Here is a 17,188-nt window from a genome sequence, read left to right as displayed (position 1 = left end):
GGAGATGAAATACTTCAAGAGTCAGAGAGAGAGAGAGACCTGGGGGTTGATATCACGCCAGACCTGTCCCCTGAAGCTCATATCAAGAGGATAACATCAGCAGCATATGCCAGGTTGGCTAACATAAGAACGGCCTTTAGAAACTTGTGTAAGGAATCTTTCAGAACATTATATACCACATATGTCAGACCAATCCTGGAGTATGCGGCTCCAGCATGGAGTCCATATCTAGTCAAGCATAAGACTAAACTGGAAAAGGTTCAAAGGTTTGCCACCAGACTAGTACCCGAGCTGAGAGGTATGAGCTACGAGGAGAGACTACGGGAATTGAACCTCACTTCGTTGGAAGACAGAAGAGTTAGGGGGGACATGATCACCACATTCAAGATTCTCAAGGGAATCGACAGGGTTGATAAAGATAGGCTATTTAACACAAGGGGCACACGCACTAGGGGACACAGGTGGAAACTGAGTGCCCAAATGAGCCACAGAGATATTAGAAAGAACTTTTTTAGTGTCAGAGTGGTTGACAAATGGAATGCATTAGGAAGCAATGTGGTGGAGGCTGACTCCATACACAGTTTCAAGTGTAGATATGATAGAGCCCAATAGGCTCAGGAACCTGTACACCTGTTGATTGACGGTTGAGAGGCGGGACCAAAGAGCCAGAGCTCAACCCCCGCAAGCACAACTAGGTGAGTACAACTAGGTGAGTACACACACACAACCAGGAAGCAGCTCCTTACCAGCTGTCTAACTCCCAGGTATCTATTTACTGCTAGGTAACAGGGCATCGGGGTGAAAGAAACTTTGCCCATTTGTTTCTGCCTGGTCCGGGAATCGATCCAGGGCCACAGGATTACGAGTCCTGCGTGCTATCCAGTCAGCTACCAGACCCCATTTTCAGCTACCAGACCCATGCGTGTCCGTGCGTACTCACCTAATTGTGCTTGCGGGGGTTGAACTTTGGCTCTTTGGTCCCACCTCTTAACTGTCAATCAACTGGTGTACAGATTCCTGAGCCTACTGGGCTCTATTATATCTACATTTGAAACTGTGTATGGAGTCAGCCTCCACCACATCACTTCCATGTGTGTGGTGGAGGCGATGTGTGTATGTGTGTGTGTGTGGTGGAGGCGATGTGTGTGTGTGTGTGTGTGTGTGTGTGTGTATTCACCTAGTTGTGTTTGCGGGAGTTGAGCTTTGCTCTTTCGGCCCGTCTCTCAATGCCAATCAACTGTTTACTAACTACTTTTTTTTTCACACCACACACACACACACATACACACACACACACACACACACACACACACACACACACACACACACACACACACACACACACACACACACACACACACACACACACACACACACACACACACACACACACACACCAGGAAGCAGCACGTGACAGCTGACTAACTCCCAGGTACCTATTTACTGCTAGGTAACAGGGGCATTCAGGGTGAAAGAAACTTTGCCCATTTGTTTCTGCCTCGTGCGGGAATCGAACCCGCGCCACAGAATTACGAATCCTGCGCGCTAACCACCAGGCTACGAGGCCCCTTGGTGTGTGTGTGTGTGTGTGTGTGTGTGTGTGTGTGTGTGTGTGTGTGTGTGTGTGTGTGTGTGTGTGTGTGTGTGTGTGTGTGTGTGTGTGTGTGTGTGTGTGTGTGTGGAACAAAAAACTTAGTAGTTAGTTACAGTTGATTGATTCAATGTTGAATCAAGCAACATTGATTCAACATTCTCGGCCGAAAGAGCAGAGCTCAACCCCCGCAAGCACAACTAGGTGAATACATACATACAACCATATATCCATCCATATATCCATCTACACATCCATCCATCCATCCATTCATCCATACATACATGCATACATACATTCATACATACATACATACATGCATACATACATACATACATACATACATACATACATACATACATACATACATACATACATACATACATACATACATACATACATACATACATACATACATACATACACACACACACACACACACATACATACATACATACATACATACATACATACATACATACATACATACATACATACATACATACATACATACATACATACATACATACGAATACGTCTAGTCAGTATATAGCTATTTCGGGATAAAATCCAAAACAGTTTAAGTTGGTGAGCCGCCACTGTGGTGAGGTGTATAAATATCACAGGAACTGTAGGTTAATGCGACATAAGAGAGGTTAGATGAGGCATCTACAAGCACCAGCTGGAGGCTGGGGAAGTGTTGTGGATTCTGCTGGTATTGTGGACAAATGTTGGAGGGATGGAGGCCCCACTCTCCCTTGCCCAAGGTGTCACACACTCACTCACACACATTGGATTTTTAACTTAAAATTTTACGATTTACCAATTTATGTTACTGCCTAGACTCTCAATATAACCCAATTTTATAAACATTGCACTTAAAATTTGTCAATCTGTTTCATAAACTGATAACTTTGTTAATTATCCATTATTCATTAATTTTCTCACTTAAATATTTGCATATTAATATTACCTACTATAGTCTTGTTTGTGTTACAATATTCCTGCATTGTTAATGGACTCTCAAGCATTAAGTACATCTGCGTGTCCAGTCCATACTTATATGTTCCAGTTCTTTATATTGTGGTAGTGGACCCCATACCCATCCTGTGGGTAGAAGTGAACCCCATACCCATCCTTTGGGGTAGTAGTGGACCCCATACATATTGTGTGACTAGGTATAAACCCCATATCAATCCTGTGGACGATAGTGGAACCCATACCCATCCTAGGGGTGGTAGTTGTCCCCCATACACATTATGTGACCAGGTGTAAACCCTATATCAATCCTGTGGGCGGTAGTGGACCCCATAGCCACCATGTAGGCAGTAGTGGACCCCATACCAATCCTACAGGTGGGAGTGGATCTCATACCGCTCCTTTTGGGTGGTAGTGGACCCCATAAACTTCGTGTGACTTGTTGTGGACAGTATATCCATCCTGTTTGAAGTAGTGTGTCCCATAGACATTCCAAGGTCACATAGCGTCTCTGCGCTGTGCCCTGGGTACGGGTATTAGCGTCGTCTATATATTGTTTTTTATTTGTGTATTTAAAGTTTCCTTGTTGTTTTGTTCCCTTTATGGGTGCATGGGGTTGTACCCTGGAGCGTGGCCGTGTATTACACTCATGTTTGAATATTTATGTATTGGTTTGGTGTATTGTTTATTATTTGTATGGTGCTCTGTTGTTGGTGATGTATTCTGTGGTGTTCGACACTGTTATGGTACTTCGGTGCCTTGCCTTTTAATTGTATTTATATGTCGTTTAATAATAAGGAAAAAAATTAGGAGCAAGTCTATATTCATTCTAAGATAGCGAACAACAAACGAGAATAACTTGTAATCTTTGCTATCATTGGTCGATATAATTATGTGATATGAAAAGGACAGTTTTTAGAATTAGTATTGATATACCATCTTATTAGACTTAAGATTAATATACTTTAGTGAAAGTAAAATGCAGCATGACATTGTAATAACAAAAGGAAAAGGCATTAAGGTACTTAACAATTATTTTAGATCTTTGCATGAATCGTAGATGAGGTGTGAGGATCACATGATCTTAATATCCCTATAGAGCTAATTACTCCTGCCGCAGCCTGACGATAATTATTATTTGGTGATCCCGCCCCATAAAAGATTAAACGCAAACATGATGTGATAAACGCTGGAACTACACACATCAACTGGAGACCATCTCGGGACTTTTCCAACGTCTGCTTTCCGGCCAACAGCGTCCCGCATCTAACAGTTTCAGGTCACGAATTACTGACCAGTTTGTAATATTTTGGGGAATTTATTTTGTTGATACTGCGTGTTTCAGAGCTAAGGTGACTGCTTATCCTGTAGAGTTAATTAAACTACCCGATGCTTATTCTCATTACAATTCTTAAAGAGCTTAGATTCCACTAACAGGGATTGCAGATAAGTGTCGGACATCCAGGGATAAGTTTCCAGAGTAATCAGATGTTAGTCATTGGAGTAGGTTTTCTCTCAAGTTTTCACAATGGTTTATGAAACAAATCTCGTTAATGATGACAATTTATGTCAAAATCATGACTAAATCTATTAATAATTTATAAACGCTTTATAACTTCATGATCGGTATTTTGAGGATGACTGGAGGTCAGAGGATACAAGACAGACTCGTCGGTAAACAAGCCAATCATCCACAATGTATAGGTTTATGGCTATAGTCACTACGCATACATGTACAAAATATTGACTGTTGCTCCACAAAAATATTAACTATTTTGTAATAATAATAATAATTTTGTAGAGGACCTAATAACGAATATTTCCACAAAAGCTGACTTTCCAGCATCTTATAGAGTACATTTATTTACAAAATTTGGTTAAATTATATGTTTGTTATTATTACTTAAGTAGGTATAAGACAGGTAACACTAGGCTTGCAGATACTCTGTTCCACTTTTGTTTAGTATTTGAATAGCACAAAACGTGAAGTTTTTTGGTTACAACTGGCCAGATATTGTACAATTCTATCCATAGTATGTATATGCTCTGTAATGTTTGAAGAGGTGCACCCATATGCCTATCACAATCACAATTTTGTGATTGTGATTGTGATAGGCACAATCACAAAATGGGTACAAATATGGGTACAAACAATGCTTAGGTCATATGAGAGTTTTTGCACAAGGGCCAATATCAATATTAGAGTTCACCGTTGTTATGATCTCAGCCTGCAGGAGAAACGAGTCTCCCTCCTTGAGAGTTATTCAGCAAGCCTGACCTGATTAGAAGGTCTAGCAAATATTGAGGTGATAACCCATATGAAAAATAGTATGGTGGATTCAATGAGCAGTTTAAGATTATGGGCAGTAAGTAAGGAAATAGATAAATGACTGGCTAGGAGATGTGGACATTTTGCTGGAGGCGTGAGGCTCGCTTCCTGAGGGGCTTTGACCTCACTTGAGTGCCAGACATCGCAGGGAGAAAGCCGCGCTCCGTTGAGCTCCCGTCAGAAGGGAACCCCTAGTGATATATCTCGAAGAGAAGAGAAGTGTGTAGACGTGCCAGCTGTGGAACCGAGCTGGGAACGTTGTGGTCTCAAGTCCTGGTCGACGAAGTGTTTATTAAATCGCCCAGAGGCATTATTGTGGGCCGTGGAAGCGCCGTGACCAGACGCCGTCAGAGGGAGAAGCGCCCTCGACCAGTTAATCTGTGGTTTGTTCTTTGGGGAAGAAGTTGCTGAGAACTTCGAAGCCAGCCTAGATGAGGTAATTGATGAGACTCCAAGGTAGTGAAGCAGAGGACCTCGAGCTGGGAGGAGAAGCAGTGAAGAGGAGTGTCACATGCTTCTGTAGAGGTGGAGAAGCACCATAGTTGCTCGAGGAAACTTCATGGTGTAGCAGCCAAGAGAGCTGTGGAGGAACCTAGCAGAAGGGTGAAGCACCATAGTTGCTCAAGGAAACTTCATGATAGCAGCCTGGAGGAGCTGCAGAGGATCCTGGTAGTGAAGCCCGGAAGAACCTGAAGATATCAGGGTAGTGAACTTCCAGAGGTGGAAGGGAGTTCTGGTGGATTACTTGTAGGGAGTTGATAGTGTTTGGTTGTCATTAGTGTGCAAGACGCAGTGAGAGGTGAGTGGTTGTTTGCATTCTTATGTCAAGGAGTGTTTTACACTGAAGTTTAGAGTTACAGTCGTAGGCTGGATTACCTACAGATGTATGCGTTCTAGGACTGATAGAGTGATCGATTGATCATTGTTGTGTATCAATGAACATTTATACTGATATATGTTATTGCATGCAAATGCTGATTTTCTTTGTACACATTTATAGATACATATATATATTCTCTTGCTGATGGTGCAACAGTGTATGTAGACTGGACCAACTTGGGGAGGTTGATAGTATCAGGTGGTGAACCAGGAGATAGGATACCACTTGATAAGCTGATGGTAGAGTTCTGGTTGTGTTGGAGAGCAACCTGATTGTAATATTATAGAGTATAGGATTCATTATTATTATATGTGTGTATGTATTGTGTATGTGCTTCGTCCAGTAAATGTATCCCAATTTGCTGGTGTTTGCCCTTGTCCTAGTGAGGCTTCCCAGGAAGTAGTAAAGAAGGAGAGAGAGAGAGAGAAAGAACCAAGAACCACTGCTGTGGATAGGGTAGAAGGTAGTACTAATAAGCCAAAAGGGGATCGAGGAGATCATATTACATAAGGAGAGAGTGGGGAGTCACAGCGGCTCGAGTGGGTGTGTGCACGTGACAACGAGGCTAAGCGTTGGAGCCGCATCCCCTAAACGTGTGACGTTGAGCCCCTCTCCAAGAGCCAGAAGTGCCAAGGGTGATCTCCTAGTATAAGCACTCTACCGAGTTGTGGGTTGGGTTGTCCATAGAGAAGGATCAACGACGACAACACCATCAACCCACAGTCTATAATAAATTGGGGGCCTGTGTCTGGGAGAGTGAACTGACACACCCACACCCTGTCCAAGAGTGGATTTGTACACCCTTGCTGAAATAGATAAACTGTGTGACCGCAGGTGTATATTCTCTCTCTTGGGAAGACTCACAGGACAAGATGGATAAGGTGCAAGCGTTTGTGGAGTCAGGCAAGCCTGAGGACTTGGAAGGTTGCACGAGGGATCAATTGAAACAAATAGCAGAAAAATGTGGCATCAGGTTGAAAGCATCTAAAGTAGCTGGGATGAAGGATGAGATCCTGAGGCAGTTAAGAGCCAAAAATGAAGCAGCAGAACAAGGAGCCCAGAAAGGAGCTGAAAGTGGAAAGGAGGATGATGGGCAGGATGAAGTGAGATCCCAGTGATCAAGTAGGAGCAGCAGGAGTAGCCGCAGTAGCAGGAGTAGCCGAAATAGGAGCTTGGAGAGATTCCAGTTAGAGCTCCAGATGCAGCAACAACGAGAGGACAAGGAGAGACAGTTCCAGCTGGAAAAGATGAAGTTAGAACTCCAGATGAAAAGGGAAGTAGAAAAAGAGAAAACCAGAGTAAGAGAACTGGAGTTGGAACAGGAGAAAGAAAAAGAGAAAGCAAGACTAGAGGTCGAAAAAGAAAAAGCCCAGGTCGAAAAAGAAAAAGCCCAGGTCGAAAAAGAAAAAGCCCAGGTCGAAAAAGAAAAAGAGAGAACAAAACAAATGCAGATAGAAGCGAATAGAACCTTGGCTGAGCAAAGGATTGAACATGGGTTGCCAGAGAGCACCACCCAGGTATCACACCCACCAGATGTTAGGGTTAGGGAGAAGGACATTCCCTTGTTTGTTCCCGAAGAGGCAGAGAGCTTTTTCGAGCATTTTGAAAAAGTTGCCAGCATCAAAGAGTGGCCACTGGAGGAATGGGCCCAGCTGGTCCAGTTAAGATTGACCGGTGCAGCCAGGGAGGCATACACCCAATTGTCACTGGAAGAGTGCCAGGATTATGCCACAGTAAAGAGCAGCATATTGCGCTCATTTCAGTTAACCCCAGAAGCTTATAGGAAGCGCTTCAGAGAGATGATGGAGGTTGGAGCGTGTACGTTTGCTGAGACAGCAAGGGATCTGGAAAGACGATTCCAGAAGTGGATTGAGGCTGCTGGAGTTGGATCTTACGCCGACCTGAAGCAACTGATGGTCATGGAGAAGTTCTTGGAGATGATGCATCCCGAAACAAAGTTCAAGATCCAAGAAGCAGGGATAAAGGAGGTGAAAGATGCCGCAGATAGGGCGGATATGATTACTGAAGCGTACAAGAGCTTAAGGGAGAACAGAGTGAGAAGCGAAGCGAGACGCAGCAATAGCAGACCCAGTGGAGTCTGGGGAGGAAGAGGTTTTGGGGGGCAGACAAGCAGACCAGCTAGTTTTAAGCCCCAGGAAGGAAAGTTGCCGAGTCCGCCTGCTGGAGGTAAGCAGGAAAATAAAAATGTGCAGAGGAGACAAGAGTCCAATGAAGCTCCACAGAGTATGAGTAGTACATCTGGCCCAAGGAACTCCAATACGAGTGGGCAGAGTCAGAGCTACTCTGGTACATATAGGAGAGATTTCTCCCAGATGAGATGTTACCAATGTAACGGATTGGGTCACGTGATGCGAGACTGTAGGCAGGGCAAGAGAGTTGTGACCCTGGCCATGTGTGACCCACGAAGTAAATATACTAATGTGTTCCAAGACAAACCACAGAAGGTGAACTTAGTGAACGAGAGGTATAGGCCGTTCATGAGCAAAGGTTGGATCAGTATAGGAGGCCAACCTGAAGTAGAAGTTGGAATCTTAAGAGATACCGAAGCTAATCAGAGCTTGATTACGAGAAGCCTGATTGGGAATGATCGGCGGTTAGCTGGCAGGAGTAAGATGAAGGAATATGGGTTATTGTCTGAGAGTGACATGCCCGTATGTACTGTCCAGCTAAGGTCGGAATATGTGTCGGCAGAGGTGATGTTGGGAGTGTGCCCCGACATACCTATTCCAGGAGTCCAAGTGATCCTGGGGAATGACTTGTGCGGGACAAAGGTGTTGCCAAGAGTCATAGCGGAGACTGTGCCAGAGGAGTGCCCAGAAGGCCACGGCACGGGTGGGACACCTGAGAGTGTAAACCTGACTGACATCCGAGGAGATGAGTCAGGAGACCGCCAAGCCATTGAGTACCCTGTCTCGGTAGTGACGAAGGCAGAGGTGGCCGACAAGGAAGACGCTGGAGAAGATGATACAGTGTCGATTCAACCGGTGGAAGATATCGATGTAGATATAGCATGGTTGTTTGATGAAGGTCCAGCCCAGGAAAATGAAGTCTCGGTGAGGTCAAAAGTGAAGATGACCCAGCCGAAGAATACTGTGAAGAGAGTGGACCTGAGTAGAGCCCAGACTGCTGAAATTAAGAGTCGGAAGGTGAATGCAACTGTGCTGAGTAGGAATGAGGAAAGATGTGGACAGACTGAGGACGGAAGTAGAGCGTCAAGTTGTCCACGAGCACAGAGGCATAGGGATAGTGGAGTTAAGTTGTTTGAGATGTCAGGAGTTGACATGTTTCACAGACAACGTGGAGGAGAGATAATGAGGAAGAGTAATAGCCGGGAAAATGAAAGGAGAAGAGACAGTATGTGTGGAGAGATGCTTACGAGCACTTTGGGAGAGGCAAAGCGACATGTACGGTCGAGTGCTGTTGGATGTAGTATAGTGCCCGAAGAAACTTTTAGGGAACGAAGAAGAGTTGAAGGAGAAGAAAGGGAGTTGTATAGAGGTGAAAAATGTGGGAAGAGGAAGATGATACAAGCATGGAGCAATAGAAGAAAGCCGAGGACTCGATGTAAGTCGAACAGGATGAGGTCTCAGATAAATGAGGAGACAAAAGGGAGGAGCGTCGGTGAAGACGAGGAAGTGAAGTATGATGACAGGAGACGAAAGTATAACGGCAGTAGATGGAAGTGTGAAGACGACAGAGGAGGTACAGACAGTAGATGTCTGACTCTGGACGTGAAGAGAAGAAGACGAGGAAACGGAAGGTGGAGACAATAAGTAGAGTGGACCAATGGATTGCAGGCGTCCAAGGAGGACAGCCTAGCCAAGAGGTGCCAGAGAAGTCAAATTGTTTATGAGAAGATCGTGTTTCTGGAGAGTTGTGAGCCAGATGTTGCAAGGAGCAACGAACTAATTGTAGACTCTTAAGGGAGTACGTAAGCAGATCAACCGGTCGAACCAGTCGGTTGAAGAACGTGACAGTGTGGTGGCGGATGTATTATCCCGAGCTTGCCACTGGAATAACTCTCAAAATAAGGGGAGGGGAGTGTTATGATCTCAGCCTGCAGGAGAAACGAGTCTCCCTCCTTGAGAGTTATTCAGCAAGCCTGACCTGATTAGAAGGTCTAGCAAATATTGAGGTGATAACCCATATGAAAAATAGTATGGTGGATTCAATGAGCAGTTTAAGATTATGGGCAGTAAGTAAGGAAATAGATAAATGACTGGCTAGGAGATGTGGACATTTTGCTGGAGGCGTGAGGCTCGCTTCCTGAGGGGCTTTGACCTCACTTGAGTGCCAGACATCGCAGGGAGAAAGCCGCGCTCCGTTGAGCTCCCGTCAGAAGGGAACCCCTAGTGATATATCTCGAAGAGAAGAGAAGTGTGTAGACGTGCCAGCTGTGGAACCGAGCTGGGAACGTTGTGGTCTCAAGTCCTGGTCGACGAAGTGTTTATTAAATCGCCCAGAGGCATTATTGTGGGCCGTGGAAGCGCCGTGACCAGACGCCGTCAGAGGGAGAAGCGCCCTCGACCAGTTAATCTGTGGTTTGTTCTTTGGGGAAGAAGTTGCTGAGAACTTCGAAGCCAGCCTAGATGAGGTAATTGATGAGACTCCAAGGTAGTGAAGCAGAGGACCTCGAGCTGGGAGGAGAAGCAGTGAAGAGGAGTGTCACATGCTTCTGTAGAGGTGGAGAAGCACCATAGTTGCTCGAGGAAACTTCATGGTGTAGCAGCCAAGAGAGCTGTGGAGGAACCTAGCAGAAGGGTGAAGCACCGTAGTTGCTCAAGGAAACTTCATGATAGCAGCCTGGAGGAGCTGCAGAGGATCCTGGTAGTGAAGCCCGGAAGAACCTGAAGATATCAGGGTAGTGAACTTCCAGAGGTGGAAGGGAGTTCTGGTGGATTACTTGTAGGGAGTTGATAGTGTTTGGTTGTCATTAGTGTGCAAGACGCAGTGAGAGGTGAGTGACTGTTGGCATTCTTATGTCAAGGAGTGTTTTACACTGAAGTTTAGAGTTACAGTCGTAGGCTGGATTACCTACAGATGTATGCATTCTAGGACTGATAGAGTGATCGATTGATCATTGTTGTGTATCAATGAACATTTATACTGATATATGTTATTGCATGCAAATGCTGATTTTCTTTGTACACATTTATAGATACATATATATATTCTCTTGCTGATGGTGCAACAGTGTATGTAGACTGGACCAACTTGGGGAGGTTGATAGTATCAGGTGGTGAACCAGGAGATAGGATACCACTTGATAAGCTGATGGTAGAGTTCTGGTTGTGTTGGAGAGCAACCTGATTGTAATATTATAGAGTATAGGATTCATTATTATTATATGTGTGTATGTATTGTGTATGTGCTTCGTCCAGTAAATGTATCCCAATTTGCTGGTGTTTGCCCTTGTCCTAGTGAGGCTTCCCAGGAAGTAGTAAAGAAGGAGAGAGAGAGAGAGAGAAAGAACCAAGAACCACTGCTGTGGACAGGGTAGAAGGTAGTACTAATAAGCCAAAAAGGGATCGAGGAGATCATATTACATAAGGAGTGAGTGGGGAGTCACAGCGGCTCGAGTGGGTGTGTGCACGTGACAACGAGGCTAGGTGTGGGAGCCGCATCCCCTAAATGTGTGACGTTGAGCCCCTCTCCAAGAGCCAGAAGCGCCAAGGGTGATCTCCTAGTGAAGTATAAGCACTCTACCGAGTTGTGGGTTGGGTTGTCCATAGAGAAGGATCAACGACGACAACACCACCAACCCACAGTCTATAATACCGTGCATAACTTACGCTGCCAACCTTTTCCTTCATCAAGATCAACTTCCAAGAAGTGGTGTGGTCCAGATGATTGATTGATTGAGGTATTAAATGAGCTGCAGGCTGAAGTGGAAGGGAAGATGTTGTTGATGTCATCTGCTTCTTGGTCGTTGGCATCACCTGCAACAACAGCAATAGTTAATAACAATCATACGCTCTTACCTGCTTGTTTCCATAACAATAAAATATACCATTAAAATAAAACGTTTGATAGTTTTTTACAGCAACAGCTTTACAGAGGTTGACCAAACTTACAAACATACAATCAAGAAAGAGCATATTCTGAGAACAATGTAAGAAGCGTACAGCCTAAACAAACACCTAATATGTTTTGAAGCAGCCGGGAGCAAGGAGCGAACAGTGGATTGTTTGCATATTCTTCTGCTCGTTTTAAGAACGGTTGTTGCCATACACTGTTGACTCCTTGTGATGAACAAGGAATCAACAATTAGCAGCAATTCAGTATCAAGTGGTTTTCTCCTTGAAGTACCCGGTCAATAGGGTTTTGAATGCGATAAACCTTTCAATGCATGTGCCAAGTTAGGTTACTTTAGGATAGGTTTTAAGGCCTATTAGCTAATTCATTCCATTTGTCTACTACTCTGACACTGAAACAATTCTTTCTAACGTTTCTATGGCTCATTTGGGCACTCAATTTCCACCTGTGTCCCCTAGTGCGTGTGCCCCTTGTGTTAAAAAGTCTGTCTTTATCTACCCTATCAATTCCTCTGAGAATCTTGTATGTGGTGATCATGACCCCTCTAACTCTTATGTCTCCCAGTGACGTGAGGTTTAATTCCCGTAGTCTCTACTCGTAGCTCATACCCCTCAGCTCGGGTACTAGTCTGGTGGCAAACCTTTGAACCTTTTCCAGTTTGCTCTTATGCTTGACTAGATATGGACTCCATGCTGGTGCCGCATGCTCCAGGATTGGTCTGACATATGTGGTATATAATGTTCTGAAAGATTCCTTACACAAGTTTCTAAAGGCCGTTCTTATGTTAGCCAACCTGGCATATGCCGTTGATGTTATCCTCTTGATATGAGCTTCAGGGGACAGGTCTGGCGTGATATCAACCCCCAGGTCTTTCTCTCTCTCTGACTCTTGCAGGATTTCATCTCCCAAATGATACCTTTTATCTGGTTTCCTGCTTCCTACACCTATCTTCATTACATTACATTTGCTTGGGTTAAACTCTAACAACCATTTGTTTGACCATTCCTGCAGCTTGTCCAGGTCTTCTTGAAGCCTCAAGCTGTCCTCCTCTTTCTTAATCCTTCTCATAATTTTGGCGTCGTCAGCAAACGTTAAGAGGAATGAGTCTATACCATCTGGGAGATCATTTACGTATATCAGAAACAGGATAGGTCCGAGTACAGAGCCCTGTGGGACTCCACTGGTGACTTCTCGCCAATCTGAGGTCTCACCCCCTCACTGTAACTCTCTGCTTCCTATTGCTTAGGTACTCCCTTATCCACTGGAGCGCCCTACCAGTTGCTCCTGCCTGTTTCTCCAGCTTTTGCATCAGCCTTTTATGGGGTACTGTGTCAAAGGCTTTCTGACAGTCCAAAAAAATGCAGTCCGCCCATCCTTCAATATCTTGCTTAATCTTTGTCACCTGATCGTAGAATTCTATTAAGCCTGTAAGGCAAGATTTACCCTCCCTGAACCCATGTTGATGGGTTGTCACGATGTCCCTTCTCTCCAGATGTGTTACTAGGTTTTTTCTCACGATCTTCTCCATCACCTTGCATGGTATACAAGTTAAGGCCTGTAGTTCAGTGCCTCTTGTCTGTTGCTCTTTTTGTATATTGGGACTACATTAGCCGTCTTCCATATTTCTGGTAGGTCTCCCGTTGCCAGTGACGTACTATACACTATGGAGAGTGGCAAAGAAAGTGCTTCTGCACACTCTTTCAATGCCCATGGGGAGATTCCGTCCGGCCCAACAGCCTTCTCACGTCCAGCTCCAATAGGTGCCTCTTGACCTCATCTTTTGTAATTTTGAATCCTTCCAAGCTCTCCTAATTTGCTGCCACCTCTCCTAGCACCGTGACCTCTCCTGGTTCTATTGTAAAGACCTCCTGGAACCTTTTGTTGAGTTCTTCACACACCTCTTTGTCATTCTTTGCGTACCTGTCCTCACCCGTTCTAAGTTCCATCACCTGTTCCTTCACTGTTGTTTTCCTCCTGATGTGACTGTGTAGTAGCTTTGGTTCGGTCTTGGCTTTATTAGCTATATTATTTTCATATCTTTTCTCAGCTGCTCTTCTCATACTGACATACTCGTTCCTGGTTCTCTGGTATCTCTCTCTACTTTCTGGTGTTCTGTTATTACGGAAGTTCCTCCACGCCCTTTTGTTCAGCTCCTTTGCTTTCATACATGCCCTATTAAACCACGGATTCTTCTTTTGCTTCTCGGTTTTTTCCTGTCGGGCCAGGATAAACCTGTTTACCGCCTCCTGAAATTTTTTTGTGACATAGTCCAACATGTCTTGTACGGACTTAGTTCTGAGTTCTGTGTCCCATGGTATATCCCTTTGGAATTTATTCATCTCCTCATAGTTTCCCTTTCGGTACGTCAGCCCTTTGTTTCCCAGTTCTTTTTTGGGGGAGATAATTCCTATCTTAACCAGGTACTCAGAGCTCAATACACTATGATCACTCATTCCCAGGGGGGCTTCCACCTTAACATCCCTTATATCCGACTCATTTAGGGTAAATATCAGATCAAGCAAGGCTGGTTCATCTCCTCCTCTCATTATTGTCGGTCCCTTGACGTGTTGACTTAGAAAGTTTCTTGTTGCCACGTCCAGCAGCTTAGCTCTCCATGTGTCTGGTCCTCCATGTGGGTTTCTGTTTTCTCAATCTATCTTCCCGTGGTTTAAATCTCCCATGATTAGTAGTCTGGATCCGTTCCTGCTAGCCACAGGAGCTGCTCACTCTATTAAATTGATGGTGGCCTTGTTTCTATCATATTCCTGTCTGGGTCTTCTGTCGTTTGGTGGGGGGTTATATATGACCACTACTATAATTTTCTGTCCTCCAGTTGTTATGGTGCCTGATATGTAGTCACTGAAACCTTCACAGCTCTGATTAACCATCTCTTCAAAACTCCAACCTTTTCGTATCAGCAAAGCTACACCACCTCCTCCTCTCCCTTCTCTCTCTTTCCACACTACATAGTAGTCCTGTGGAAACTGCATTTGTTATGGTTTTCGTTAGCTTTGTTTCTGTGAGTGCTATTATGTCTGGGTTTTCTTTCAGTGCCCATTCTCCAAGTTCACTTGTTTTATTTGTAATCCCATCTATGTTAGTATACATTGCCTAGAAGCTCACTTTCTTCTGTTCATTTCCTTGTCCCTTTCTTGGTGAGCATTCTGCTGGTGGGGAAAGCTGTTCCCTGGGTGTGAAGATCTGTGAGGTGGTTTGCAGGGTCTCAGAGGATTTTGGGGTGGAGGGTGGGGGTTCAAGGGAAGGGGGGACAGGTAGAGTGTGGGGTAAGAAGATAGGGGGGACATGGAGGATACTGGGTGAGGGGGGGGGAGGAGCGCTAGGGAGGGTATGGGGTGAAGGGGGTGGGGATACAGGGGGGGGGGGGAAGGCAGGAATGTGTGTGTGTGTGCATGTGTGTGTACTCACCTAGTTGTACTCACCTAGTTGTGTCTGCAGGGTTTGAGCTCTAGCTCTATGGTCCCGCCTCTCAACCATAAATCATCAGGTGTACAGATTCCTGAGCTTACTGGGCTCCATCATATTTATAATTGGAACTGTATGGCGTCCGCCTCCACCACATCACTTCCTAGTGCATTCCATTTACTAACTACTCAGACACTGAAAAAGTCCTTTCTAATGTCTCTGTGGCTCATTTGGGTACTCAGCTTCCACCTTTGTTCCCTTGTGTGTGTACCACCCGTGTTAAATAATCCATCCTTGTCTATCCTGCCAATTCCCCTGAGAATCTTGTATGTGGTGATCATGTCTCCCCGACCTCTTCTGTCTTCCAGTGACGTGATGTGCAGTTCCCTCAGCCTTTACTCGTAATTCATGCTTCTTAGTTCTGGGACTAGCCAGTTTCGTCATTTGCTTCACAAGGCACGGGCTCTATGCTGGGGTTGCATACTCCAGGATTGGCCTAACATACGTGGAATGGAAGGTTCTGAAAGATTCCTTACACAAGTTTCTGAAGGCAGTTCTGATGTTAGCCAGCCTCGCGTATACCGCTGATGTTATTCTTTTGATGTGGGAGACAGGTTTGTTGTGATATCATCCCCTAGGTTTTTCTTTCTGTTCGTTTCGTGAAGGATTTCACCTCCCATTCTGTATCCAGTGTCTGGCCTCCTTTTTCCTCCCCCTAGTTTCATTACATTACATTTATTTGGGTTGAACTTTAGTAGCCATTTGTTGAACCATTCATTCAGTTTGTTTAGGTCATCTTGTAGCCTCATACTATCTTCCTCCGTTTTAATCCTCCTCATAATTTTTGCATCGTCCACAAACATTGAGAGGAATGAGTCTATTCCCTCCTGGAGATAATTTACATATATCAGGAACAGAATAGGTCCAAGAACTGATCCCTGAGGGACTCCACTGGTGACGTCTCGCCATTCTGAGACCTCACCCCACTCTGTGATTCGTTGTCTTCTGTTGCTTGGTACTCCCCTATCCAGTGGAGTACCTTCCCTTTCACTCCTGCCTGCATCTCCAATTTATGCACCAGTCTCTTATGTGGCACTGTGTCAAAGGCTTTTTGGCACTCCAAAAATATGCAGTATACCCAGCCCTCTTTTTCTTGCCTGATTTTTGTTGCCTGGTCATAGAATTCAATTAATCCTGTGAGGCATGATCTGCCATCTCTGAACCCATGCTGATGTATTGATGCAAAGTTCTTCTGCTGCAGATGTTCCACTAGATTTTTTTGCACAATCTTCTCCATCACTTTGCATGGTATGCAAGTTAGTGACACTGGCCTGTTGTTCAGTGCCTCCTGTCTATCACCCTTCTTGAATATCGGGACTACATTAGCCGTCTTCCAAGTTTTTGGCAGTTCACCTGTCTCCAGTGACTTGTTATTCACCATGGCTAGTGGCTGACACAGAGCTTCAGCTCCTTCCTTCAGTATCCAAAGTCAGATTCCATCCAGGCCGAGAGCCTTTGTCACTTCCAACTCTAGAATATGCTTCCTCACCTCCCCACTGGTAATTACAAACACATCCAGTGGTCTTTGATTAGATCTTCCCTCTCCTATCTGTGAGGGAATGAAAATTCCCTCAGCTAGTTTTTCTAGTTTTCTAGATTAGGCTAGAGTCGCTCTAGGGACTCTAGACAAGAAGTTTTCAAACTACATGCACTTGTGTGGTGTTGGATGAAAGCTTATGCTAAGGACCATCGTTTAAGACTACCCAGAGGTCTGTGACTGCTCTGTAGAGAAAGTTACAGAATTTAGTCTGTTTTCTGGGAAAATGAGATTTGAGAAGTGAGGTGTAGGTGGGTACTTGACTCGCCAACGGTTGTAGAGGTGGGGGACAGAGGGGTGAACGTTGCCTCCCCCACCATGTGAGGTATGGCG

At 44.8% G+C, this 17,188-nt stretch overlaps 1 protein-coding gene across 2 annotated transcripts in view; it reads right to left on the bottom strand.

The window, feature by feature from the left end:
- Positions 1-17,188, bottom strand: part of LOC123769187 (uncharacterized) — a 179,604-nt gene that overhangs the window by 40,230 nt on the left and 122,186 nt on the right. For both annotated transcript variants that reach the window (XM_069317003.1, XM_069317001.1), the window contains one exon: positions 11,592-11,738. In XM_069317003.1, the coding sequence (XP_069173104.1) occupies positions 11,592-11,738 (147 nt within the window). The remainder of the gene's footprint in view (positions 1-11,591; positions 11,739-17,188) is intronic.

This window comes from Procambarus clarkii, chromosome 86 (assembly GCF_040958095.1).
Source record: "Procambarus clarkii isolate CNS0578487 chromosome 86, FALCON_Pclarkii_2.0, whole genome shotgun sequence".
In the NCBI taxonomy this organism is placed as follows: Eukaryota; Metazoa; Arthropoda; class Malacostraca; order Decapoda; family Cambaridae; genus Procambarus; species Procambarus clarkii.
This window is presented reverse-complemented; position numbering and strand designations above follow the sequence as displayed.